The sequence below is a fragment of the Phocoena sinus genome, chromosome 1 (assembly GCF_008692025.1).
Source record: "Phocoena sinus isolate mPhoSin1 chromosome 1, mPhoSin1.pri, whole genome shotgun sequence".
NCBI lineage: Eukaryota > Metazoa > Chordata > Mammalia > Artiodactyla > Phocoenidae > Phocoena > Phocoena sinus.
In genome coordinates this window covers 120,007,370-120,034,641 of record NC_045763.1, presented here as the reverse complement: position 1 = coordinate 120,034,641, position 27,272 = coordinate 120,007,370, and the positions used below count along the sequence as shown (strand labels likewise).

The 27,272-nt window shown below is 42.6% G+C and overlaps 1 protein-coding gene across 7 annotated transcripts in view; it reads right to left on the bottom strand.

Moving 5' to 3' along the window:
* Window positions 1–27,272, bottom strand: part of DDR2 (discoidin domain receptor tyrosine kinase 2) — a 164,803-nt gene that overhangs the window by 32,899 nt on the left and 104,632 nt on the right. For all 7 annotated transcript variants that reach the window (XM_032632706.1, XM_032632715.1, XM_032632725.1 and 4 more), the window contains 4 exons: window positions 5,134–5,236; window positions 3,154–3,385; window positions 2,694–2,841; window positions 2,197–2,302 (listed from right to left, as the gene is read on the bottom strand). In XM_032632706.1, coding sequence (XP_032488597.1) covers window positions 2,197–2,302; window positions 2,694–2,841; window positions 3,154–3,385; window positions 5,134–5,236 — 589 coding nt within the window. The remainder of the gene's footprint in view (window positions 1–2,196; window positions 2,303–2,693; window positions 2,842–3,153; window positions 3,386–5,133; window positions 5,237–27,272) is intronic.

Below are 27,272 nucleotides of genomic sequence, written 5' to 3'. Positions count from 1 at the left end.
TCTTTCACCTAGGTTTCCCAATTCTGTCAATTATACTTCTCTTCCATATCCACTAAGAGTCCCTGGCACATGATGAGCATTCAAAATATGTTTGTTGAATGAATAAGTGTTGTCTCCATTGTTTTAGACTATTGTTTCATCTAACTCTTTTTCTCACGTTACTGTCTTGCCCCCTGTATCCAATCAGACTACAAATATTCCCTAAATGAGTATCTTTCTCATTCCCATTCCCACAGTCAGCATTATGGCCTGGGTCATTAATTCTTTTCATCTGACAGAATTTGGAATTAGAAAATGTCCCCCTCATCTCCTCCCTTCCTATTCAAATCTAATCTTTGAATGCAGCTTGATTAATCTGTCTGAAGCACAGCTCCCATCATGCTCTTCCCCAGCTTTAAAAACCTTCAGTGACACATTGTGTTGATGATGTTGGTAAAGAAGAACAACTCCTCCTCCTCCCCCTCCCCTCTTCTTCCTGGCCCTGACATTCAAGTTCCTCCAAAATATGACAAAATCTGCCTTGCTATGCTTCTAATCTACTGCCTTGCTACATAAATATGGCCCATGTTTAACTAAACTGCTGATCTTTCCCAGACATTCCCCTAAACTTTACAACCATGATTCTTTTGTCATCATGGTATTCCCTCTGCCTAAAATGCCATTTCAAGATTCTTTACCTGTGAAAGTTCTACCCATCCTTTGGGGTCATTTCAGATTTCCTCTATTCTATTATGTTTTAACTGGTCCTCCAATCAGATAATAACTTACATGTATATAGCACGTTATCTCTACAAAATGCTTTCCTTATATACTTTTTTTATCACTTCAGCCTCATAGCAAACAGAAATAATTTTATGACATGAATCCAGGTGTTTTCACTCCCAATGCTCTGTTTTCCTTCTATAGCTTTCTTGTTTCTTTGAATCCCAAAGCACTCATTGTGTATCTCTTACTCTTATGCTTGTATCATAGTAATTTATATCCTGGTTTAGTCCCCATTCCTAACTGTGAGCTTCTTAAAGGTAGGACTAATGACTTTATTATATTTGAATCCCAACCAAATTCCTTGCACATAGTAACAGTTGATTAGCAAAGACTTACTAAACTAAACTGAATTCAATTGATCTCTGATTTCCTCTGTGCCTTGAGTTGATGGCAGTTGGGTGTGGCTAAGTGAAATGATGCCAAGACAGATTATGTAAAAGGGGAAGAACAGTGACTAAGTAGATGGAAAGGAAGTGATTAGTAATAGAAGACTGGATGAATGGGGCATGGAAGCTTCACACAAGGCATGGAAGCTGGAGGGCAGTAGTTTATTCTTCACACCCAAGACAATGGAAGTGCTGTAATTCCACACTCCTCTTCCTGAGACTCAATAATCTCTCTCTCAACCACCAGCAACCTCCACCATCTGGTGTGGACTTCACTATGGTCTAACTTCTCTGCCAGGCTCAATCTTTGCAGACAAAGATTAACCTAAGAGAGAAAAGTGTTGAAGTGGGGTAGAAGAAGAATGGCAAGACTTGGAGTGAATTGGGATAGGTGGGAATGTCTCTTATCCAACCCTAAATTCATTCTGTATCTGAATATATGTCACCATGGCCCTCCCTTGGTTCATCTCATGTATCCATTGGTCCTTCTGCTGTTCCCAGTTCTAGCTTTTGCTATAGTCAGGCCATTCTGGTCCTCATCCCTGATTCCCTTCTTCTGCTCCCCTCTACCTACCTCCTCTGCTCCAATTATAATCTCATCCTAGAATCTTTTCTTGTCTATTGTAAGCCTTAATAGTCTCCTTCTTTTCACAATTTCTAAAGCATTTACATTTCTGGGGTTCATTCTTTCTGAACTTCTTTGTCCAGTTTATTATACTTGTAACTTCAAATCTTCTGTCCCTTTGTCTCCATAAGTAGGCTATTATTTTTGTCAGACCACACATCTTGTTTTGAGGGTCAAAAATTATGGCTACCGTGCTTAGAACCATACCACAAAGTTTAGCCTTTACTTTGTATAATTTGTTGTTTTCCTTCTGATTACTTTGTCTTCCCAAACTAGGCTCTTAGTTCCTTCCAAATAAAGACTACATATTTTACTTCATCTAAATTTATCTCACAATGCCTAGTATAAGGGCTAAATAAACATTGGCTAGTTGACTGATTGAGTCATTGATTATTGTTCCCAGAACAATACAGAATTTACCTGTACCCAACGGCCCCATCATAGACAGAATCGTTCAGATAAATGATGGAGCCTCCTGGTAGTACAAACTGCTGTCCAGCTGGAGCATTATAAGACACCAAGCCATCTGCCAAAGGAAACACAGACGTGTCAGTGCCTTTGGGAAGGAGATGCACCTGCTGCTCAGAATAACTATCCCAGGGAACTACCTGAGGCTTCAAGACTGCAATCTTGAGCAATGTGTCCACCTAGGACTCAATCTGGGCACACAGGGAGTACGCCTCAGCAGCAGTCAGCAAAGTGACTTAGAATGCAGTATGCCAGGTGTGGGGCACCAAGCCCTGGGTGGATGAATAATATCCCTTTCTTTACTCTAACCAAGAAGGGATCACTTCTTGGTGATTAGTAATTCCGGTGAAATTCTTGGTGAAAGTAATTCCTCTTTCTGATTTGATTGCCTTTATTTCCCAGGGGCTGGGGTTTTTAATAAGGTCTACACGCTCTCTCTAGAGACCTACCTAGCCAGACACAGCCATAAAGCTCCACCCTCATGCACACATTCATGGAGTGATCAGTGACTGGGATAAAGCGGACAAATCTGGCCACAATGGGTGGCTCCAAGTCCTTTAGGAAAATGTCATAGGGGTTACTATTTCCATCCAGCACCTGAGGAGAGATAAAAGAAAGAGTGAGAAGATGCTATGAAGTTTGCTGACTCTTCTTCATTCCCCAAGTCATTATCTCTTTGATGGAACCTCTCCTTTTAATTCAAGGAGCAGAATGTATCCACTCAGCAGCCTTGATATCCCTATGCGTGCCCCCCACCCCCCACTCCTTCATCTTGGCTCACACATTTACAAGGGCATCCCAGATCTGCAGACACACATACCTACATAGACAACCTGTGTACTTCCTCTTCTAGCCTAAGTCAAAATATGGTCCCAGACATCCCAGGGTCTGAATGTGTCTTCTTCTCACCTGTTTCCCATGCCGGTTCCGCCAAGAGATCCAGCGAGTGCCATCCCGACTGTAATTGATCTTGTACATGGGGGCAAACTCAATGCCATGGCCCCCTGCATGGCGCCCCTGGGTCCCCACCAGAGTGATAAAGTGCAGGGTGTGCAAGTCAATCTGCAGAAACTCCTTCAGGTCATCAGGTTCCACTGGAATCTCAGGACACCAGGCTCCGTCCCCTTCCTCTGAGTCCAGCCTTGGTTGACGAGGGTTGGGGATAGAGGAAGGAACCACGAAACCACAGAGTTATTTACCAGTCCCCAGCAAGCAGCTGCCCAGTGCTGAAGAGAGACAGCAGGCTGGGAGTCCAGTCCAGATGGACTTTTGGGCTCTCCCTACCAAGTCTGACTGTCACCACAGTACCCACTTGTGGTCAGTTCCCTCTTCCTGGGGCACCATGAAACCCAGAAAGACAGTCACCACCAGGGAGCTAGAGGCCTTCAGATGACATGGAGCCTTTATTTCCCATCCTGATTTAGTAATCTCAAGGGAGGTCCCATGCAGTGAAACCCTTCCTACCCTCTATTCCCCACTGAGTTATTTTACCACCCTCACCCCCACCCCCCATTTTCAGTCTCAGCATAACAAGGCTAACCACTCCTTGCCTGGATATCAAGTTATAAGAGTGGGGAGGGAGGAATCATAAGACCTGCAGTGTGGGTTGTGTAATGTAGTAGAATTTTAACCAGCAGGGTGAGCATGGCAGCTCAGCAAAAAGCCATGGAAACCTATGGTGAAAGTGAGGGGTAAGAGTATGTCAGGATATACACACTAACAAACGTAGTAAGGTAGATAGCTAGTGGGAAGCAGCCGCATGGCACAGGGATATTAGCTCGGTGCTTTGTGACAGCCTGGAGGGGTGGGATAGGGAGGGTGGGAGGGAGGGAGACGCAAGAGGAAAGACATATGGGAACATATGTATATGTATAACTGATTCGCTTTGTTATAAAGCAGAAACTAACACACCATTGTAAAGCAATTATACCCCAATAAAGATGTTAAAAAAAAAAAAGAGTATGTCAGGGAATAGTAAATAATCTGGTTTCATTTTACTACCTCCAGCCTGAGCTACCCACAAACAAAACTGTGAAATCATTATAAGGCTTATTTTGGGACCCTCTTACCCCTTTCCCTCTTCCCTGGAATGTGCCTTCTCTCACAGACGGCACCTGCTCATTGTTGCTCCCTTCCAACCCCACCAAACATCACTCTAATCTTTCATACCCTAAGACAGAAATCATGGAGAAGGTTTACAGGGTTGCTTTTCCTATGGATGATTCCATTTTAACAGAAATCAATGCTTTACACCAAAAGAACTAGATTCCAGGAAGAAGGTTACTTCTTAACAAGCTGAATAGTTTTTGACAATAATTTTTGACAAGCAATAGTTTATTGCTTTAAAGGACCCCTGATATTAGACCACAAGAAACCCAACATACTTTGTTTATGGATGAGGGTGGCCCTTCTATGTGAGGTATCCTTGAGAGGAGGGAAGAATTTGTTGGATGCCTCAATGTCTATTTAAGGCCTTGATGCCTTGCACTGTGATTGATGTTTCACAAACACCCACTGAGAAGAGGGCCGTGTCTCCTAACTCTCAGTGACCTACCTAATATGCACTTTTTCATATGTACCACTGTAGTCCACTTCCTGCAGTAGCTCATGGTGAGAACGTGAGATAAAGCAAGTGCACTGCATATCAATAAGCCGATCTGCTGTGGGTGGTGTGGCTCTAGGGACCCTGTGGTTAGGGTGAGGTTGCTAGACCAGCACGTGCTGCCGGGCCCCAAATTCTCTACCTGAAAACATGCAGAGCAGGTCCACTTTGATGTCCTTCCCCCATTCCCACCAGCTCCCACCAAGTACCACGCTTCTTCCTTAGACCTTGAGTCAGTAATTCTGTCCAACCCAGAACTCAGGTTTTCTTGAGGCATCCATTCTCACCTTCCATATTTGGCAGCTGTGGACTCTGACCACTGGCTGGAAGCTGTGATGTCTTCATCTGGAATGTGGCCTCCTGACATGCCCAGAGGATAGCGGCATATGGCTGAACCAAGAGAAACCAAAGAGAAAAGAGAGGAAATCCTTTTATTTTATTTTCAGAGACCCCCAGCTAGAATGCAATTGATTATTAGACAGGAAAGAGGGACTAGGACCCTCTATGACCCCAGTTTGACCACTATGACTCTCTCAGCCTTTTCTTCCTGGCCCTGCCTCCAAACTTATTAGTGTTCAATTTTCTAAGCATTTGAACCTCAGCTAACTTTATCTTTTGGTCCAAACTCTGACAATACTGTTATGTGCTGATTTATTCTTTTATTTGGTGATAACTCTATGGCCCATCCCCATTTCCTTATTAGCAGACATGCATTTCTAATCAGTTTCCCAACAGTGGTGAGCCGTCCTCATAATCACTAGGTACGTTTTATGATCCATAGCATTTTCTTTTCTTAGATAGCTGATTTCATGAAACTATGGAGCAGAGCTAAAAACAAACTCTCCTATAAAGGTACTGAACACTCAGCTTTGGCCCCCATTGGTACCATGTTTTAGACTCTGGCTAAAAATAATAACCTCTGGAATTGGACTTCCTCCTCCATCCAAGATAGAGTAATAAAGACCAGATTTATTCCCCTGGGTGAAACAACCGGAAAACGGGAATAGTATATGAAAAATTGGATTTCAACATAATGAATATCAGACAACAAAGGGCAGCAATCCCTGAGAGACAGGAAACAAAGAAGATGAACCATACAACTGCAAAAGCTTACTTCCATGAGAGAACGTTCAGGCTGTAGCACAGTGAGTGAAAACTCCGGCAGAGGCTGGAGAATTCCCTGAGCTCAGAAGACAAAGGTAAGAGTCTGTAGAGGTCAAGGGGACTAGAGCTCTCAGGACATAGGATTGCCGATAAAATACAGGATCCCTGGCTAAATTTAAATAACAATGAATAATTTTTTAGTACAGATATGTCCCATGCCAAAAAAAATAATAATAATACCAGGCTTTAAGAGAAGCAGAGAGATAGAACCTATAATAAGAAAAATAAATATATCTGTTGAAACTGATTCAGAATTAATATAGAAGTTAAATTAGAAAAGAAGAACACCAAAATAATTATAACTGTGTTGCATATGTTCAGAAATATAAGGGGAGCTATAGAGGATAGAGAAAAGAGGTAAGTCAAATTTCTAGAGATAAAACTTGAATTTGTGAGATGAAATACACTGTATGGGATTAAAAGCAGATTACATATTGGAGGAAAAAAATAGGAACATAAAGACAACTATAGAAACTATCCAAAATGAAACAATGAAAGAAAAGAGAATCAGTCAATAAATCAATAAACAAAAAGCAGAACATTAGTAAGATGTGAAACAATTTCAAACATCTAGATATACATGTAAATGGATACCTTGAAAAAGAGGAGGGAGAAAGAAAATTATTTGAATAAAAAATGGTGGAAAATTGTTTTAATTTGATGAAAATTATAAACCCAAGAAACCTAACAACTTGAAGCACAAGAAACATGAAGAAAACTACACTACAGTATATCATAATCCAATTGCTTAGAGCAGATAATAAAGAGAAAATTTTAAAAGCATCTAGAGGAAAAGGACACATTATGCACCGAGGACCAAAGCTAAAGATGACAGCAAATTTCCCAAAATGGCAATTACATGGTAAATATATAAGATGATTTTTAATGTTATTTATATCTCTTTAAGTGGTAATTGGCTATTAAAACAAAAATAACAACATATTGTGGTGTTTACAACACAAAGGTAAAATGCATGACAACGATAGCATAAAGGCTTAAAGGGAAAAATGGAAGTTATCTTGTTGAAAGGTTCTTAAACTCTATGTGAAGTGGTATAATATCATTTGAAGATAGACTTTAGTTAAAGATGCATACTGCAAACGCTAAAGCAAGCACAAAAATAATATTTTTTAAAAGACTTATAGCTAATAAGTCAAGAAAAGATAAAACAGAATCATAAAAATTCAATTAATTGAAAAGAAGGCAGAAGAAAAGGAAACAAAGAGCACAGGACAAATAGAAAACAAATAGCAAGAATATAGATTTTAAGTTAATCATATAAATACTCCCATTAAATATAAATGGTCTACATAACCTAATTAGAAAGTAGAGATTGTCAGACTGGATTTTTTTAAAAAAGCAAGTTTGAACTACATATGGTCTATGAGAAACACACTTTAAATATAAAAACACAGATAAGTCACAAGAAAATATGGAAAAAATATACCACGAAAACTTAATCAAATGAAAGGTGAAGTGGTTATATTAATACCAGATACAAAAAATTTCAAGACAAGGAATAAAGATGGTATTTCACAGTGATACAGGGGCTAGTTCATCAAGAATACATGACAGTCTTAAATACTTATGCATGTAATAACAGAGTTTCACAACAAATGAAGCAAAAAAAAACCCAAAATAATGGACAAATCCACAATTATAGCTAGAGATTTCAATTATTCCTCAACTAACTTCTTTCCAAAGAAGACATATAGAAGGCCAACAGGTACATGAAAAGAGCTTAACATCACTAATCATCAAGGAAATGCATATCAAAACCACAGCAAGATAGCACACATCTGTTAGAACGGCTATTATCAAAAAGATCAGAAATTACAAGTATTGGCAAGGATGTGTAGAAAAGGGAATGCTTGTGCACTGTTGGTGGAAATGTAAGTTGGTGCAGTGACCATGGAAAATGATATGGAGGTTCCTCAAAAAATTAAAAATAGAATTACCATGTAATCTAGCAATTCCACTTCTGGGTATTTATCTGAAGAAAATGAAAACACTACTCAAAATGATATATGCACCCCCATGTTTACTGCAGCATTATTTACAATGGCTAAGTTATGGAACATCCTAAGTGTCCATTGATGGATGAATGGATAAAGAAGATGTGATATATATACACATACATACCATATATATGGTTTATTTAACCATAAAAAAGAATGAAATCTTGCCATTTGTGACAACATGAATGGATCTTGAGGGCATTATGCTAAGTGAAATAAGTCAGACAGAGAAAGACAAATATCATATGATTTCACTTATATGTGGAATCTAAAAAACAAACAACCAAAAAAAAAAAAAAAAGCTCATATATACAGAGAACAGATTGGTTGAGCCAAATGGGTATAGGGGATCAAAAGGGACAAACTTCCAGTTACAAAATAAATAAGTCACAGGGATGCAATGTACAGCATGGGACTTAATAATCTGTATCGCATATTTGAAAGTTACAACGAGAGTAGATTTTAAAAGTTCTCATCACAAGAAAAAATTATTTTTGTAACTATGTATGGTGATAGATGTTAACTTAGACTTATTATGGTGACCATTTCTCAATATATACAAATATAGGATCAATATGTTGTATACCTGAAACTAGTGTACTGTTATATGTCAATTATAACTCAATTTTAAAAATTATACTGGAATTTCCAGATAAAGCAATAAGGCAAGGGAAAAAAATAGTAAAAGGCACTCATATCAGAAAGGAAGACATAAAACTGCCTTTAATTGCAGATAACAGTATCAGCTATGTAAGAAATCAGATGAAATCTACAAAAAAGCTACTACTAGAACTAAAAGACGAGTTTAATAAGGTTTCAGGACATAAGATCAATATACAACGATCAGCTGTGTCTATAAACTAGCAGTGAACAATTACAAGTTACAGTAGCATCAAAAATTACAAAATACTTAAAGATAAACAAGACAAAAGATGTGAAAGACCTGTGCACTAAAAACCACCCAACACTGCAAAAAGAAGTTAAAGATCTAAATAAGTGGAGATAATATACTACAATGTTCATGGGTCAAAAGAATCAATACTATTAAGATGTCCATTCTACCCAATCAAAGTCTCAGCAGGCATTTTTGTATAAATGAACAAATTGATTCTAAAAATCATATGGAAGAGCAAAGATCCCAGAATAGTCAAAACAACCTTGAAAAAGAAGATCAAAGAGGAAGAACTAACATCAGATTTTAAAACATTATAAAACTACAGAAATCAAGACAGTGGGATGTTGGTATAAGATAAACAAACATACCAAAGAAACAGGAGAAAGTCCAGAAGTAGACCCATATATCTATACACTGATTCTGTCCTGCAGCCACTCACTCCTAGGCATTTGTCCAAAAGAAATAAAAATGTAAGTCCATACAAAGACTTAGGAGTGTCGTTAACAGCTTTATTTGTAACAGACAACGCAAATTGGGAAACAATCCTATGTCATCAACAGGTAAATGGATAAACAAATTGCGATATATCCATGCAGTGAAATACTACTCAGCAGGACTGGGATTAGAACAAAGCAAGTGAGGTGTTTAGGGTGCAAAATACAAGGAGGTGCCCACTCCCAGGGTCATGGAAGTCCCAGTGCTGCCTTTGCAGGATCCCGAGGGTGAGCACCAGCTTGCACTTTGCACCCTAGGCACCTCCCTTGCCTCACCCTAGTCCCATCTCTGCTACTCAGTAATAAAAAAGAATGCTCTATTGATACATGCTACAACACAGATAAATTTCAAAATAATTGTGCTGAGGGAAAGAAGAGCATGAACCAGGCAAAAAGAGTATATACCGTATGCATCCATTTATATTGTAGATTATACAATTCTAGAAAATGAAAACAAGTCAATCTACAGTGACAGAAAGCAGACCAGTGGTTACCTAGGGAAGGAAGCAGTGGACAGAAGGAATTACAAGAGGACACAAAGAAACTTTTGACAGTGATGGATATGGTCATAATCTTGATTATGGTGATGATTTCACAGGTTTATACACATGTCAAAACAGATCAAATTGTGCTGCTTTTTTTGTTTTTTTTTGTTTTTTTTTTTTTTTTGCGGCACGCGGCCCTCTCACTGTTGTGGCCTCTCCAGTTGCGGAGCACAGGCTCCGGATGCGCAGGCTCAGCGGCCATGGCTCACGGGCCCAGCCGCTCCGCGGCATGTAGGATCTTCCCAGACCGGGGCACGAACCCGCGTCCTCTGCATCGGCAGGCGGACTCTCAACCACTGCGCCACCAGGGAAGCCCAAATTGTGCATTTTTAATGTGTGTAGTTTATTGTATATCAATTATATGTCAGTGAAGCTGTTTTTCAAAAAGTAACCTCTGGGGTAGGATAATATATTGAGATTTTTATTTGTATATTTTCACGCCCCTTTCCAAAGCTGAGAGCCAAAGACTTCCTGTTCCTTTGCCCCATGGGAGATTTATGTTTACTGGGCAGAAATAAGAAACTGCTTGAAGACTAATGGCTTCCTGGAAAGCCTGCCCTCATTAAGCGACCGTAGGATGAAGTAGAGGTGGCAGGAAGATGGGTGAGGTTTCCCTAGGCTAGAAGGAGACAGGTAGGCAACTTACAGGGCTAACAGGAACCAAGCTCCTTTCCTAGAAGTTCCCTGGAGAGGTAGCAAAACATCAAAGGGAAAATGGTTTCATGTGAGCATCGTGCCCAAGCTTGGCACAGAAACAGCCAAACTGCTGTCCCTGAAGAACATGGAGGGCTTGGAGAATAAGGATATCCACTATAATCATGACAAGCTGAAGGCAAGAAGCCCTTCTGTCCGTATCACACCCAGAAAAGTTCCTGGATTCTTGTCCAACCCTAGGAAAGGGAAGGATGACTTTGAGTCAAGGGCCAGCTGACACTTCAAGAAACAGTATGGGGGCTTCCCTGGTGGCGCAGTGGTTGAGAGTCCGCCTGCCGATGCAGGGGACATGGGTTCGTGCCCCGGTCCGGGAAGATCCCACATGCCGCGGAGCGGCTGGGCCCGTGAGCCATGGCCGCTGAGCCTGCACGTCTGGAGCCTGTGCTCTGCAACAGGAGAGGCCACAGCAGTGAGAGGCCCACGTAGCGCAAAAAAAAAACCATATACAGGCATCTTTGACAAGAAACATGGCCATATACCCAACTGAAACTCTTCTATGTTACTGTCCACTGCATTTTCCAAGTCAGATTTGAAAGTATCATTTTGCCTATTCTTGTCAAATGTATAATTTCTCCATCAGAGGTGATTGGTTCTGCAGATAATCATTATGCTTGAATCTGGGAGGTTCCGGAATGAAGCATCAGATTCTCAAAATCTGAAGACTCTGGAACATGAAATTGAAGGGAGGAGTAAGGATGAGGAAATACTAATACAGGATCCCAATGAGGCCAAAATTACCAACGAGTGAGGTCAATGTACGTTTCAAAGTCACACACAGGGCACTGTCCTCTCTTCTGCTTCATCCCATCAGGCAGCAAAGGCCACGCCCTGACTAAAGGTCTGCTCTGGTCCCCTCCTCAAAGTTTTTCCTACATGTTGTTGCATGTGCTAAGTGTTTTAGTCATTAGCATCAGTGACTTAATGGGCAAGGAGAGGCTTCTGGAGGCCTTTAACCCACATGCTACATGCCCCAGTCCAGTTTACCAGAGCACCTGCATTGGCATTTAGGACACAAGCCCAGCTACTAATAAAGTAGAACTTTGCTTTCCCTTTCCCACTGTCCCCTGTGTGTATATTTCCCTCAGGGACGTCCTGGGGAGGGGGCCTGGCTCACCACGGCAGACATTCCTGGCTCTTTTGGCTATCAGCCATGTCATAGTGCCCCCAATTGCCATCTTCACACCTAAAATACAATTCTGCACAATTTGAAAAGTGCTGTCCAACTGTCTACCTCTTTTTCTAAATTTTACAGCACAGGGAATATAGCCAATATTTATAATGACTTTTTAAAAAATATATTTATTTTTGGCTGCATTGGGTCTTCATTGCTATGCGCGAGCTTTCTCTAGTTGCGGTGAGCAGGGGCTACTCTGCATTGCGGTGCGCGGGCTTCTTGTTGTGGTGGCTTTTCTTGTTGTGGAGGCTTCTCTTGTTGCAGAGCACGGGCTCTAGGTGCGCGGGCTGCAGTAGTCGTGGCACGAGGGCTTAGCTGCTCTGCGGCATGTGGGATTTTCCCGGACCAGGGCTCGAACCCGTGTCCCCTGCATTGCAGGTGGATTCCTAACCACTGCCTCATCAGGGAAGCCCGCCTACCTGTTTTCTACCCACCCAGTAACCCGATGTGGTAGGGAGGGCATGTATTATTATTTTCAAATTGTATATGAGGAAACCAGCTGAAGTCCCATGGCTATTAAACGATAGGGGTTTGACTTAGATCACATCTCTGAGTCCTAACACAAAGTTTGTCCCAGTGCACCAGACTGCCCCGCTCTGGTTTAGCCAAAAGAATGACCTGAGGAAAGCTGTCTCTCCCAAGATGACAGGATGCTGATGGCAGCTCAGCTGATCAGTAAGCGAGCTGCTCTCTGGCACCCTCCGTCCCTTCCGAAACCAAAGGTCGTTCCCGAATCCAGTCCAATCTCAACATCACCCACAGCATGATAATCTACTTGTTTGCTTGTTGCTTACTAAATCCATTGTTTTTAAAATATCCTATTGTTACTAATTCATTCACCCAATGATTGGGGGGGGATCTTTATGGGGTTACAACAGCAAACAAAGCAAAGTGCCTTTCGTCACAGAGTTTACATTCTAGGGTGGGAAAGAAGACAAAAGGCAAATAAAAATTCAGTAGGGGAGGAGATGGTAAATGCTGTGAAGAAAATAAAGTATAGAAAGGGAATAGGTTCTCTTTTAACTAAAGAGATCAGGAAGACCTCTGAGATAAGCTGACTGAGCAGAGAGCTCAGTGAAGGAAGACAGCAAGCCAGGTGACTCCAGAGGGGAACATGCTTCATGTAAAGGGCACAGGAAACGCAAGGAAAGAGCGTCTAGGCTGCTGGAGGTACAGCAAGGTCAGTGCACCCGCAGTGGAAAGACTAACCTAAGTTATTATCTAGCACCCTCCCTTTGCAGGCTAATGAACTCATACTCAACTAAAGCAAGCATTTCTGAGGGAGGATAGTACCACCTCCAATAAATTTCTCCTTCCTCTGATTTCTGACATTTTCAACATCTGTTATAGCAGTAGGTACAGACTGCTATGTAATATAATTATTTCTGTGAGTCCTATCTCCCCTACAGATGCCAAACTTTTGGAGGGAAAAATAAAAGGACTGTATCTTGTTTATTTGTATTTCTTTTATTTCTCATTGCACATCAGGGGAGAGAATAGGTGCTTAAAAAACATTTATCGAGGGCTTCCCTGGTGGCGCACTGGTTAAGAGTCGGCCTGCCGATGCAGGGGACGCGGGTTCGTGCCCCGGTCCGGGAGGATCCCACATGCCACGGAGCGGCTGGGCCCGTGAGCCATGGCCGCTGAGGCTGTGCGTCTGGAGCCTGTGCTCCGCAACAGGAGAGGCCACGACAGTGAGAGGCCCGCGTACCGGGAAAAAAAAAAAAAAAATTATCAAAAACAGAAGGTAAACCTTTGAGATAGATATAGATCAGGAATAAGAAGAAAGTTGAGTAAAATATAGTCTCCCTACAAAACTCATTCCCTAGCTTTTTCCATTTCAGCCAACTCCATTCTTCCAATGACTTGAGCCAAAGATCTTGAGGCCCATCCTTGACTCCTTTCATACTTCATATCCAGTCCATCAGGTAATAGTAAATCCTATTAGCTACTCTAAAAATATTCCTGTATCCCACCTACCTTTTACAAATATTGTGCTACCAATCTAGGCCAATTCACTGTCCCCTATCACCAAGAAGAGAACAAGAACCTCCTACCGGCCTGCTTTTGTCCCATGTATCTACTAAAATGTAAATCAGATCATGTAACTCTTCTGCTCAAAGCACTCCATTAACTTCCCATCTCACTCATAATAAAATTCAAACATCATCTGTGCCCTGAGTGTCCTGGACCTCATTTCCACCCTACCCTTCCCGTCAGCCATGCTGGCCTCTTTGCTGTTCTTCTAGCACACTGTGTGCTTCTTCTTCAGAAATCTGCGTTTATTGTTGAAGTATTTAATTTGATAACATAATAACCTTCGTAGGGTGGAGGAAAGAATTGGAATACCACATTTCCCTTTTTTTTCCCCACATGTTAACATCTCTACAAATCTGAGTGCATCTTGCAAGCAAATAGTGAGTCATAGATACTTTTGTTTTGTTTTGTTTTTTTCCTTAGAGGCACAGAAAGTAATGATACATCTTAGAGTCAGAAGTTTCTCAAATTCGATGAAATATGGTAAGAATAGCATCCATTTAGAAGCATTTATCAAGTACAGGCAACGAGATAAGCATTTTGTCACTCATTATTTCAAGTTTCCCACTTATTACCCATTTTACTGGTAAGAGTTTAAATAACTGCCCAAGACCTTACTAACTCATATTAGAATCTAACTCTAGAGGCTGTGACCTCACTAAACTATACAACCTCTGAAAATCAAGTGATTTCAAATTCATTCCTGGCTCTACCACTTAAACCAGCAGTCCCCAACATTTTTGGCACCAGGGACCGGTTTGATGGAAGACAATTTTTCCATGGATGAGGGGCAGGGAGGGGGTGGGGCGTGGGGGGTATGGGGGAATGGTTCAGGCGGTAATGCGACCAATGGTTCGGGCAGTAATGCTAGCAATGGGGAGAGATGGGGAGCGGCAGATGAAGCTTTGCTCACCCACTGCTCACCCCCTGCTGTGCGGCCCGGTTCCTAACAGGCCACGGACCGGTGCCGGTCCGAGGCCTGGGGGTTGGGGACCCCTGATTTAAACCATGTGGGATCTGAGCAAACTCCACACACCCTCTTTAGATCTCAGTTTCTTCCTGAGGAGAACAAGGGAGTCAGAGTAGACGTTCTCTAAGGCAGTGGTTCTCAAAAGCCAGTCCATGGGCCAATTACTTTAGGATCTCTTGGGAAGGTTCTAGAATACAGATTTATGAGTCTCCTCTTAGAGATTTGTTTTTGGCATATCTGAAGCTGAGCCCAGGAACCTACATATTTCTAAAGTCTCCCGGGTGATTCTGCTGTGCAGCCACACTGCTCCCAGATCCCTCCCAGCCTGGACCCAGGATGATCCTCTGGGACTCTGCCAGACAACCAGAGAAATCCTCATTCACAGTCCCACTGGGCTTTCATTCCTGGCTATCATGTATCTCTAGTCACTGAGCCATGAATGTAATGAGAACTGCTTCCTGGAACATCTAAAGTAAACTAGAAATGGGGAAGGAGGGTCGCATGGGGTGAATCATGACATTGTTGCAAAGAACTTCCCCACCAAGGCGCTGCTTATCCTGGGAACAGCAACTAAGAAGTTTCAACAGAGATGCTGCTGCTATAGCTGCTTCATGGAACATTTCAGTTCCATTATATTTCCTGGGCTCAGGGATCCTTTCTATTTTGTGTTCTAACTAAAGTCTTACAAGAACTTACCCTATTTAACAGAGAAAGAGGGAGAGAGAGAGACCGAGATCCCACATAGGATACTCTCCTGGGTGTAAAGGAGTATCAACTCCCTCCCGAAGGCTCTGTTCTCCTTATCTGTCGTTGTGTTAGAGCCATGGTCCTCAAAGTATGCTCCCAGGACCAGCAGCATCACCATCACCCAGGAACTTGGCAGAAATGCAAATTCTCAGTCCCCATCCCAGTCCTACTGGATCAGACACTCTGGGGATGGGGCCCAGCAAAGTATGGTGTCGCCAGCCCTCCAGGTGACTGATGCACGATCAAGTTTGATAATTAGAGGAACTGGGGGAGAAGATGAGGGTTCGGCTCTCCACATAAAAAAATGCAAATGTGTCAGAGCTCCCCTCGTCCTCATCCCCTCCAGCCCTTCCATCACACCGAAGCATCACACAGAAGGGTTTAAGCCCATTGTGTGTAGACAGCAGAGTGGCAACAACATTGATGAAAACTAGAAGGGCTCTCCCTGAGTCAAGAGCAGGGTCTCTGAACCTCTGCCTGGAGATGGATATAGAGTTATTGGAGAGGAGGAATTCGGGATGATAGGTGACACGTTACCTCTGCTAAGAGGCAATCAAGGGGTGAGATGTAAACTTGGCCTCTGAGAATCACCGGGCCCATCAGTAAAACCCACAAATGTATCACCTGCAAATTTCTTAAGTCCAGCTATTTCTCTCCTTCCCCACACCTCCTATGCAGGGCCCAACCTTCACCATCTCACTTGTGGACAACTATAATGCCTTCTAGCTCTTCTTCCTGGTTCCCCTCTTGTCCCTTCTCCATAGAGTAGCACAGGTGAGCTTCCTAAAGCCTTATCCCAGCATAAACCTTCTAACAGCTTCTCATTCTTCTCAGGATAATGTGGCCTCATCTCGGGACATCCCAGATCTTTGCTCTCTATATCCCAGCACACTGGTCTTATTTCAACTTCACAACGACACAAAGTACCTTCCAGCCTCAAGGTCTCTCTAAACATGATGTACCCTTTGCCTGAAATGTTCTTCCTTTCCCCTCCTTTACCTACTAACTCCTGCTATCCTCCAGCTCTCAGACCACGCCTCCCTTAGGGAATTCCTCTGAGCTCCCAGCTAAATTAGAAATCTCTGTTAAATGCTTATAACACACTGCTTTTCCTTTATAGCACCTTTCACATGTGTAGAACAAATAATTGTTTAATTTCAGTCTCCCCACCAAACAGTACATGTTTTGAGGGCAGGATCCTGTCTATCTTTCTCTCTGTTGTCTCTCTAGTTTCTAGTAGGGTGTCTGGCGTTAACTGAGTCCTCAATAAATATCTGTTGAAAAAGTGGTAAAAGAAGAGTTTTATGTTGTTTATTATTACAGAACTTAAAAACAAAGGCCTGGGAAGTTAGAGAAGGATCGCCCCTACTAATGACATTTAACCAGGCAGCAGACATCTGAGACTTCCTTGTAAGCCTGGGCCATTACATATTTTATTGCAACCTATCATGGATTTATTAATGGATTTGTTCATGGATTTATTTAACAAGTATATTTATTTAATGACTATTTGTGTATTTATTTAATCAATAAGGTTCTGCTATGTGTAAGGTACTATTCTGAAGGTACAGTAGTGAACAAGGTAGAGAAAATGATTTATCTCATGGACCTTACTTTCTGGTAGGGGAGACAGACAAAAGGCAATAGATTTTCAACAATCAAATAGGCCATCAGGGCTTCCCTGGTGGAACAGTGGTTAAGAATCTGCCTGCCAATGCAGGGGACACGGGTTCGAGCTCTGTTCAGGGAAGATCCCACATGCCACGGAGCACCTTTAAGCTTGTGTGCCACAACTACTGAGCCTGTGCTCTAGTGCCCGAGAGCCACAACTACTGAGCTCGTGTGCCACAACTACTGAGCCTGCATGCCACAACTACTGAAGCCCACACGCCTAGAGCCCGTGCTCCACAACAAAAGAAGCCACGGCAATGAGAAGCCCGCACACTGCAAGGAAGGGTAGCTCCCGCTCACCGCAACTAGAGAAAGCCCGTGCGCAGCAACGGAGACCCAATACAGCCAAAAATAAATTAATTAAATAAATAACTTTTTAAAAAAATAGGCAATCAAATTGTCTATTTGACTATAGCTCTTATTAGCTATTACTGTTTCAGGTAGTGTGACAAAACTATGGAAAACACTAAAACATGGTATGAGGATAAAAGTGATGGTGGGGAAAATGGGGGGTTCTTTTAGGTAACAACCTTCACCAGAGAGTTCCCGTTTTACTTGTGCTTGTTTACCTGCTTATTGAAACCGTAAGCAATTTGGAGAATAGTAATCACATCAGATTCTTTCTTTTCCCCCTCACCATCTGCCAACACAGAGCACCATTAGATGCTCAACACACACTTGACAAGTAAATAAGTAGACAAAGAAGTAGAGAGATGGGACAGAAGGATGAATGCAAGGATGGATGAATGGAGACTGTGAACTTAACCACAAGTTGAATTCTTCAGAGCAAGTGCTGCAACTGATTCATTTCTCTGCCCCAGAACCTCCCAAAGTGCCTGGCCACAAAAGATACTCAGCCCACGTTTGCTGAAAAAATACCCTGCTCAGTTGCATTTCCCCAAAAAGGGTCAAGGTTTGTCAGAGTGAGCGCCATCTTGTTCCCAGCTCACAACCATCTCCAGAGGACAGAGAGCGGCAGGGATGCTCTTTCAAGGGCTTTGTGGGCACCTGCATGAAAGGAAGAGAAGTTCTGACCTGAATATTAGTCAGTGGAGGATCCCCAGCTCAAGCTAGAATAAGGCTCTGGGCCACAAGTGTTACAAACCCTCTTCAGACAATGGAGTGGGGCTGGAGGTCTAGAAGTTGAGACCAAGGAATATAAGGACGAGGAAAGGGAATTCAGAGACAAGAGCCAGCAAAGCAGCCATTAGGCAAAGTGTCTTGATGAATCAGTCTTGCCAGGGGCCTCCGAGAAAGGACACAGGAAAATAGACAAGATGATCTTGGATGGCCTTTCTCATCCTAGTGGGTCTTTGGAACCAGGATGAACCTTGGCCCAGGGCAACCAACGTGGCACTTCTTAGCAGTACCAGTGTGGTTTTCCTATTGAATATGCCTATTTTTGGTAAACTCCTTCTGTGGAAGGGATCCCAGCCAATAGCAAAGACTCAGAATTGCCAAGTCCTAATTGTCAGGTCCCCTTACTTTCCCCCAAGCCTACCTCATCGTTTATCAGAGCCCATCCATCTGCCTCTGAGCTCCACATTATGAAATGTAAAGCAGCAGGAAAAGGCAGAAAATAGCAAGGGAAGCAAGAGACCCTGCAGCAAAGAAGTATCACCTGATTTTGCCTGCTGAGCTGTCTTGGTGGTTTCCTGACGCTTCCACTATCCACCAGTCTCCTGGACAGAGAAGCCAACTCACTTTTCCAGTTTCTCAGAGTGGAAAACTACCAGTACTGGCTGCTACATGCCCAGGCGGGAGCTCGGTCCATCCTGAGCTCTGGTAGAACCTGGCAGGCAGGCTGAGGAGAAGCAGCGGCCACCAGGCCCCAGCTTCCAAGAACTATTTTCACACTGTGCTACCAAAGTTGAGAGCCTGAAAGGGCTGCTTGTTCCATGATGTTTACCATCTCACTGTTAGCTCCAGACCACAGGCCCCCATCAATGAGTGTCCTATATGCAGCTTCCAAGAAAACACACACACGACACACAGAAGGCCTGAGGCACGAAGAGCTGACAGCTGGGCCTCTCTGGGCACAGGCAAGGTAAGACTGACGGGGACGGGGTGCAGTTACTAGGGTCAACCAGGGGACCCAAGACAGTCTCTGGCCTAAAGGAACATTTGCAATCATAAAACTTTAGAGCCAGGACTTTAGGAAACCAATCCCTTTAACGTCTCCATGTTAAATATCAGAATCTCTGAGGCCCAGAAAGGTGAATTGAGTTACTCAAGGATGCACAGCTGACTAGGGTAATCAGGACTGAAATTCAGATCCCCTGATCCCTGGTTCCTCTTTCTTCAAGCTCAGGCTACCATGACCTAGTTTTTTTAGCTCCAGAGAGGACAAGGTGGTCTAGTTAAAGAAGCTGTTATTTGGGCCCTTTCTCTCCATAAGCTCTACCTAGCAGGCTACTTCAGACTGGTTCGCTGTGCAGGTAAATATCTACATAAAGGGATCTTGCTAGGTGCCAAGGAAAATTATTTGGGTTCCTCTAGGTACAATGAAGCTATTTTGCCAAGACCTCTCTTGCCCAAGTCTAAATTCCCCTTAGGAACAGTTCTTTAGAATTGCAGTTCTCCTAAAAGCCCAAAATATTTTCCAGAAACAGTTATTGCAAAGCTCCAGAAGAGGGGTCCCCAAGCTATACTGGATTTCTGGGTACTGAGATGAGGGCCAGACAAGATATGTTCTTCTTCCTGGTTAACAAAGTCAGGGAAAGACTCGTAGTAAAATAGTGTGTTCATTCCCTCAACAGGGAGGTAGGCTGAAGACACAGCTGGGTAGCCATGAGTCAGGAGTTGAGAAGAAACCTGCGGCATAGTTTGGAATCAAAATAGGTCTATGCTTAAAACTTGACTCTGCCATTTCCAAATTGTGGGACCCCCAAGACAAGTTACTAAGCCTCTCTGAACCTCAACTTCCTAGTCTCTTAATAATCCTGCCAAGCGGGGTTGTTGTGGAGATTTAATATAATGTATGCAAAGAACTTAGCACACTTCCTGGAAGACAACAGGGCTCAGTAAATGATATAGGAGAAGGAGAGGGGATATTATATTCACGTTTTCTTAAGCAATTCAAAGGTTTTGTGGCCTTAGGAAGATTAATTAAGCTTTAAGCCTCTCAGTTTAACAGTAATAATAGTACTTGTTCATAAGAATGTTGTAAGGAAATATGAGTTATATATGTCAAGTACTTAGATAGTAATGTTTAGAGCAGAGTAATGCTTAGAACAGTAACATTTAATAAAGGTTAGGTGTTATTTTCTTAACTATTTTTACTCTGATTCATTCAAAAAAAAGAGTGGAATTGGCTTCCAAAGCTGTATAAGATACTAAGTAAATAAATAAACAGAGAAATAAGTGGAGAAATGTGGGTAAGCGGAAAGAGAACAGGGACAATAAGATAAGATGGAGCTAAGGTTTATATCCAAAATATTACATTTGGTTCTATACCTTTTGCCAGTGATGGGCCTCAAATTTGTCTCTAAGCTTCCTACTAGCCAATTCGAAAAGCAAAGCATAATCAGTTAATATGAATCACAATGGCAACGAGATAAAAGTTAACTTTTTATTTGTTTCCAGGTGGCATGGAGTAGCTTACAGTAACCCTCCACCTGAGGATAACTGGAAGAACTGAATAAAATTCACAAATCATCTACTTGAAGGCATCTGATTGATGCTGAGGTAGTGCGAACAGAGAAACTGAAGCTTCAGAGAAGGGAGAATCAGACAGGTGACATAACTTCTGTAGTCATGTGTAGCCCTTTGTCAACTGGAGGCAAGGGCAAGAGGCTGACTCTGGGCTTTGCACTGGTCAGAGGGTCACTAGAGGATAAAACCTAAGAGCTTTTGAAGTAGACCTGGGATCCTCCCAGCAGGCGGCTTTTTTCTTGCTCAGCACATTTGCCAAATGATGGGGCTGTGTAGAGACGCAGTGGAGAAACCTAAGGAGAAACCCTCTGAAAGGCTGAACTGAGTTTTTGAGCCTGACAAAACAAAGATTAGAGTTCAGGACCCACCAGGAAGAGAGGCCACAGAGAAAACACAGGGGTTTTAAAAAAGCACTGAATAACCAAGAATCCAAGCTTATACCCTTACCAATTGCCCAGAGTGAAGAAATTCTACCCCACCAAGTAAAGGTAGATCCAACTGCTTTCACTGTTGGCCAATCTGGACTTTGGGTTCACCTCTTCTTAAGAAAATCAAAGATCCAAACACGTTTCTAAAGAGAAGACCACCCCAGCCTCACAGAGAAGTGGGCCAAGTCAATTTCAGGACATCTTAGTGGTTATAAATAAAGAAAAATATGTTTGAATTTACCCCAGTATTTGTGAATTTCTTACTCTTGGCACTTCAAGAGAGGAATTTAGATTCATCCTCATAAAAGAAATTAAGGATTAATTTTACTTAATCAAGAAACACAACCAGTAGCCATAGATATGCCATGTCGTCGTTGCTGTTATAATTCGTAGTCGTAGCAGTACTAGTACTATAGTAGTAGTAGTAGTAGGATAGCCATCCATCACTACTGAGCAAGTTCCTCAATAAGAAAAGCTATGACAAAGTCCTAAGTATTGGTCTAACCTACTGAAAACAAACAAACTAATATTATAGCTTTTTCAAGGTGGTTTTAGCCTGTCCCCATAGGCAGGGCTCCTCTTATGCCAGGATGAACCATTTCTTAAGTTAGCAATGCTTATACATAGAAGATACTCTTCATTGTTAGACCTTGTATATTGGCTTACAGCACCCAAAAGATTAAATCTGAATCCCTCCCTTGAAAAGTCAAGAGTAAAAGCTTTACACATATTTGGGTAAACTTAAGCACATTTTTCTTTATTTATATCCACTAAAATGCTCTGCCCACGGGCCAAAGGAGGGAGACCTTAAGCTTTTAGGAAGAAGCAGAGGCTGCATTCTACCTCTGCAAGGGGAAGGGCTCTCAGCCCTCGGACATCAGAGGCTGGACCTCTTTACCGCCCATTAGTAGCTGCAGCTCAGGGAACTTCAGTCTATCATCCTTCTACTTTGCGCTCCCGTCACTTAAAGGGATGATCTCGTATGGCCTCTTCTCAGCTTCTGAACATCTTTGTGAGATCAAGTCTCACATGGCATAATTTAGATCCATTTTTGTAGAAAAAAACAGAGAAGCCTGGGAGCTTCTTAACTTCCCTTCTTTCCTGCCTTCTTTTTATTCCTCAAATATTTATTGATTGCCTCTATAGGCCAAGCACTGTGATAGGTGTCTGTCATGAGGACACAAGAGATCGACCACACCAAATAAGACAATAGCCAAAGTCATAAACATCTGTGAAGCAGGAAAAAAAGAAGTTGCATACTTTTTAACAACTCATCACCTCCCACTTAAGCACCCCCCCCCACTCCAAAACCCTCATTGTTTTGAATGTCTTAACTTTTGCTTTACTTTACTGTGTATGTGTCCAAACCACTGAAAAATTCTGGGAGGGCTATCTTACCACATCCATGCTCTTCAGAGTCCTGTTGGCTAAGACCAAGAGCTAAGTCAACAATCACACTATTCTCCCCAGAAAAAATACACCGTCATGGATATGCTCAGCCTGGGCACATGGCCCTGAATCCCTTGGAATTAGGATGGCCGGAGTTCAGGGTTGTTAGAAACCCCTATTCTCCAAAGGTAACTTGAGTCTCTCTTGGAGACCACAAGAGACGATAATAGTCACTAATGAACGCTTTTTCTCTTTCCTCCTCCATCATCCGCTTGATAGAAACTATTGTTTTATAGTGTTTGGGTTATTTTAATTTCCTTCTCTTCCAAAAGTAACAAATCACAACCCTTGATATTTGCATATAACTTTCCAAAGCCCATTGACTTCATTATCTCATTTGGTCTCCCTATAGTAACCCTGTGAAGGGCAGAAAGCAGAGTTTATTCTTCCCATTTTATAAGGGAGCAAAGTGAGGTGCAGAGAGTTAGCTAAAGTCACTAAGCTAGATAGTGACAGAGCTGGAACTAGAATCTAGACCCCTCAGTTGCCGTGGTCTCTTCACCGTCTTTGTCGTCATCACGCTCTGCTGCCAGCACATACTCTCCACGCTGTCTGTAATACGACCTCAGGGTCAAGAAGAAACACCAATTCAGGGGACAATCTAGAAAGAGGGCCCAGAGAAGCTTATTGCTTCTTTAGATTTTAGAATGTCCCGATCCCAGATTTGTTGAAATTTTACAGCAAAAGGAACGTGCATCCTGGGAGGGAAGACATTGGCACAGCATTTTGTTATCACTGGGTGAAGGCAAAGCCTTTGATCAGAAAGCACTTGTCACATACCGAGGATCCCAAAATCACGTGGTTCCTGTTTTTGGCAACACCTTGACCTCATCTTTGCCCTATGACCCCTCGGTGACAACCACCTCCACCCTCTTGTTTTTGCTACTTGAGCTCAGTGCTCTCCCTTCCTTTTTTCACTGAGACTGGCAAATTCCTTTATCTCTGGGTCACTCTCGTACCTTCACCATCTCAGCCAGCCTGACATTGGAGACTTGATGTGATTGGGTAGCACAAACATAAAATGAGTCTAACACTCCAGGAGGCAGTAGAGCACAGAGGTCAAGAATGTGCTCCCCGGAGGAGGATCACATCCCAGCTCTGCCACTTGGCTAGGTCTATAATCTTGAGTTACCTAATGTTCCTGGGCCTCAATTTCCCCTCAGGGAAACTGGAATAACAATACCACCTACTTCATAAGATGACTGTGAAGATTATATTTGTTGACACCACTTAGAATGGTACCAGGAATATATTAAGTGCTCATTAAATATTAGTTGGTATTCTTCAAAATTTGCATTCTCTTTTCCCCCATTTGGCACAACTAAGAGTGCTTAAGAGGCAAATGAGTTCCTGTTATCCCCAGAGAGAGATCCTTTTACTGGCAGGAAGGATACCAAAGGCCACCCTGAGGCTAGACTCGACAAACAAACATACAAGCAAGAAAGAGCCAATCTGGGCAGCAGCTAGCATTGCTCACTTACGAGAAATTCAACCCAGGAGGTGCCTTCCCAGGGCCCTGCTCAAGCCATATGAAGTACACATGTACACATACGTACAAACACACAGCCTTAGCACCTCAGGCCTGGTTTCAGAAACCTGGAACTAGCACCACATTCTGATTAACAGTTGAGGCCCCATAAACCCTCTCAGCACATCTCTGGAGAAAATGAATAATGAGGACCCTGGGAAACAGAAATGATTTTTCAGTATGGAAACGTGTGTTGGTAATGTAGCAGGTATCAGCCTTGGTGGGAGACGAGGGAGTGGGGAGAAGGGGACAACTCTGTGCAGAAAGCACCATAGCATCTCCAGTACTTTGGTTTCTTTGCAAGGGTGAGTTGGTCCTGAAGGGCTGCTAGCTCTAGCCTCGCTTGCTGAGTGTGCTAACAAGAGCGAGTTTCCAAGTGTGACCTCTATAGGATCCTGTTGTCTTACCCTATTCCTTGGCTTCAGGCTGTCCCTCAAACCCAAATTACCTCTCACCCCCATAAATGTACATCAGAAGTCACAGAAAGGAAACCATGAGGCTGCCCAGTTATACGTGATTATTAGAGAAAGATCATTTCCTCAAATGGCTCCCAGAGGAGTGGGTAGTCTGGTGGAAGAAACCTGGGGCTGGGAGACAGGAGCTGGGGGTCCCTGCTTTGCCATTAGCTGTGTGTGCAGTCATGGACAAATCATTCACCCCCTTTGACACCCAGTTCCTTTATCTGTAAAATGAGAAGGAAGGACTTAAATATCTCTAAGGTTCATTGTAGCATAAATAGCCTAGGATTCTAGGTCCCTAGACCCTAAGAACTCACTGAATGCAGGACTGATGCTGGAAAGAATAAAACCACAGGGATGAACCAAAAACCAATTTGGAGCCAGGAGGAGAACTCCTCTCTGAATCTCAAACCCTTAATGTCTTTGTTCCTCCTTTCAAAGTGGGAATATTCTAGATACCAAAGGAGGACTGCCCCACCTCAGAGCTCTGAACTGCTAGCAAGTTGCCTGCTTCCTATGAGGGGAAAATCCAGGATGGAAGTGGGAAGTCCCAGCACTGCCCTGCCCTGGCTCTGTACCATGGATCCTAAATGCCTGGGTTGCCTGTTGGGGAGAAGAGGTGTTTCTCCCTTTTCCAACCACAAGTAGTTGTCACAAGCCAAGTCAGGAGAGTGGGGACAATTGCCCCTGTGCTCTTCACATACAGCAGTGATCTAGGTGGCTGAGTGAGTACTCAGGACTTCAGGTTTTCAGGACTAGGTTTTCAGAATAACAAGGTTACTTCTATTACTTCCTCCTACCTGGAACTCCACAAGGTTCTGGACCCTTAATGTCCACTGAAACACCGGTTTTATACATTCTGAAGGAGCCTGACCCTGGTGACTGATCAAACAACTTCAATAGCCAGGAGTATTCTTGTCCTTCATTGTGGAGTCTAGAGGTGTCCATTTCCCATGGAGGTAGCCTTGGCTCTCCTATTAAGTCCAGTAGCCCCAGCCCAAGTTAAGAAAGAGGGTTCTTGACCCACGGACCCTTCCGGAGGATGGAAAACTGCGCTATTGGGTCCTTTGCTCATCACCCTGCATGTGTACTCTCTCTCTCTCCCAGCCATTGCTTGTGCTATTTCTTCTGTCTAAAAGGCTTCCTCTTGGACCCACCTGTAGAGAAAAAGATGCCCTAGAGAAGGTAGCTTCTAGTAGCACTATGAAGCTCCTGCAGGCTAGGCTGGGGCGAGGTTTCTGGACTCAACCTCTCACTAGGGAGCATTTTAGGATTTAAATTGTAAAAATATTCATCAGCTATCTCTTATGTGCTTAGCCTTAAAGGCAAGATTCTTCTGAAGTGCATACTTTAGATCCTTGAGCCTGGGAAGTGGCAGGGAGCTGGGGACAAATGGTCTTTCTTACAAAGAATAGCCATGCAAGTTCAGGGACCCTGTTTCCAAGCCCAAAGCCTAGCAATATCTTCCAATATGGGCAGTAAAGTTCCCATACCACTAAATCATAGTAGGTTTGTGACAAAGGATCTCATACATTATCTAATCCAACTTCATTTTACTACTGGTGAAAGGATTACGAAAGTACAAAGAAAAATATAATGACTTAGCAGTGTTATGCAAATAATTTAAGACCAAGCCAAGGGAGGCAATAAATGAACGGATCAAGAAGATGTGGTGTATATATACAATGGAATACTACTCAACCATAAATAATAATGAAAATTTGCCATTTCATCAACATGAATGGAACTGGAGGGCATTATGCTAAGCGAAATAAGTCAGACAAAGACAAATACTGTATGATATCATTTATATGTGGAATCTAAAAAATACAACAAACTAGTGAATATAACAAGAAAGAAGCAGACTCACAGATATAGAGAACAAACTAGTGGTTACCAGAGGGGAGAGAGAAGGGGGGAGGGGCAATACCAGAGGGGAGAGTAGGGGATCGAAAGGTGCAAACTATTAGGTGTAAAACAAGCTACAAGGATATACTGTGTGGAAATGCTACTGACATCACCTGACCCACTACCTGCTTTGCTGCCACTGTCAAAACCCCAGTGCTTCAGAGCAGTGAGCCACCAGCCCAACTGCCCTCATGCCTTGACCTGTATCACGCTAGCACTACTCGGCAGCCTCCATGGAGGTGGCAACTGTAGGACACTTGTGATCTCAATTGTAGAGAATTTCTCTAAATAGCAACATTATTCACCCTCTGTTGGCTTCTGCTTCTTTGTCTAGATTGATACTTTTAAATATTCAATATCCTTATTATGAATAAGTCATACTAAGACAGAAGGCTCACTGACCAATGGCCATGGTGAAATCTTCAAAATGAGCTTAAATCAGTGTTTGTTTTAGACTTTATATATTAATTGAATTTAATGCTTAGCTCAGTTACTATTTGCCAAACAATATTTATACTTAATAATCCATTAAAACATATTTCAATATTTAACAATAGATTGTATATAAGATT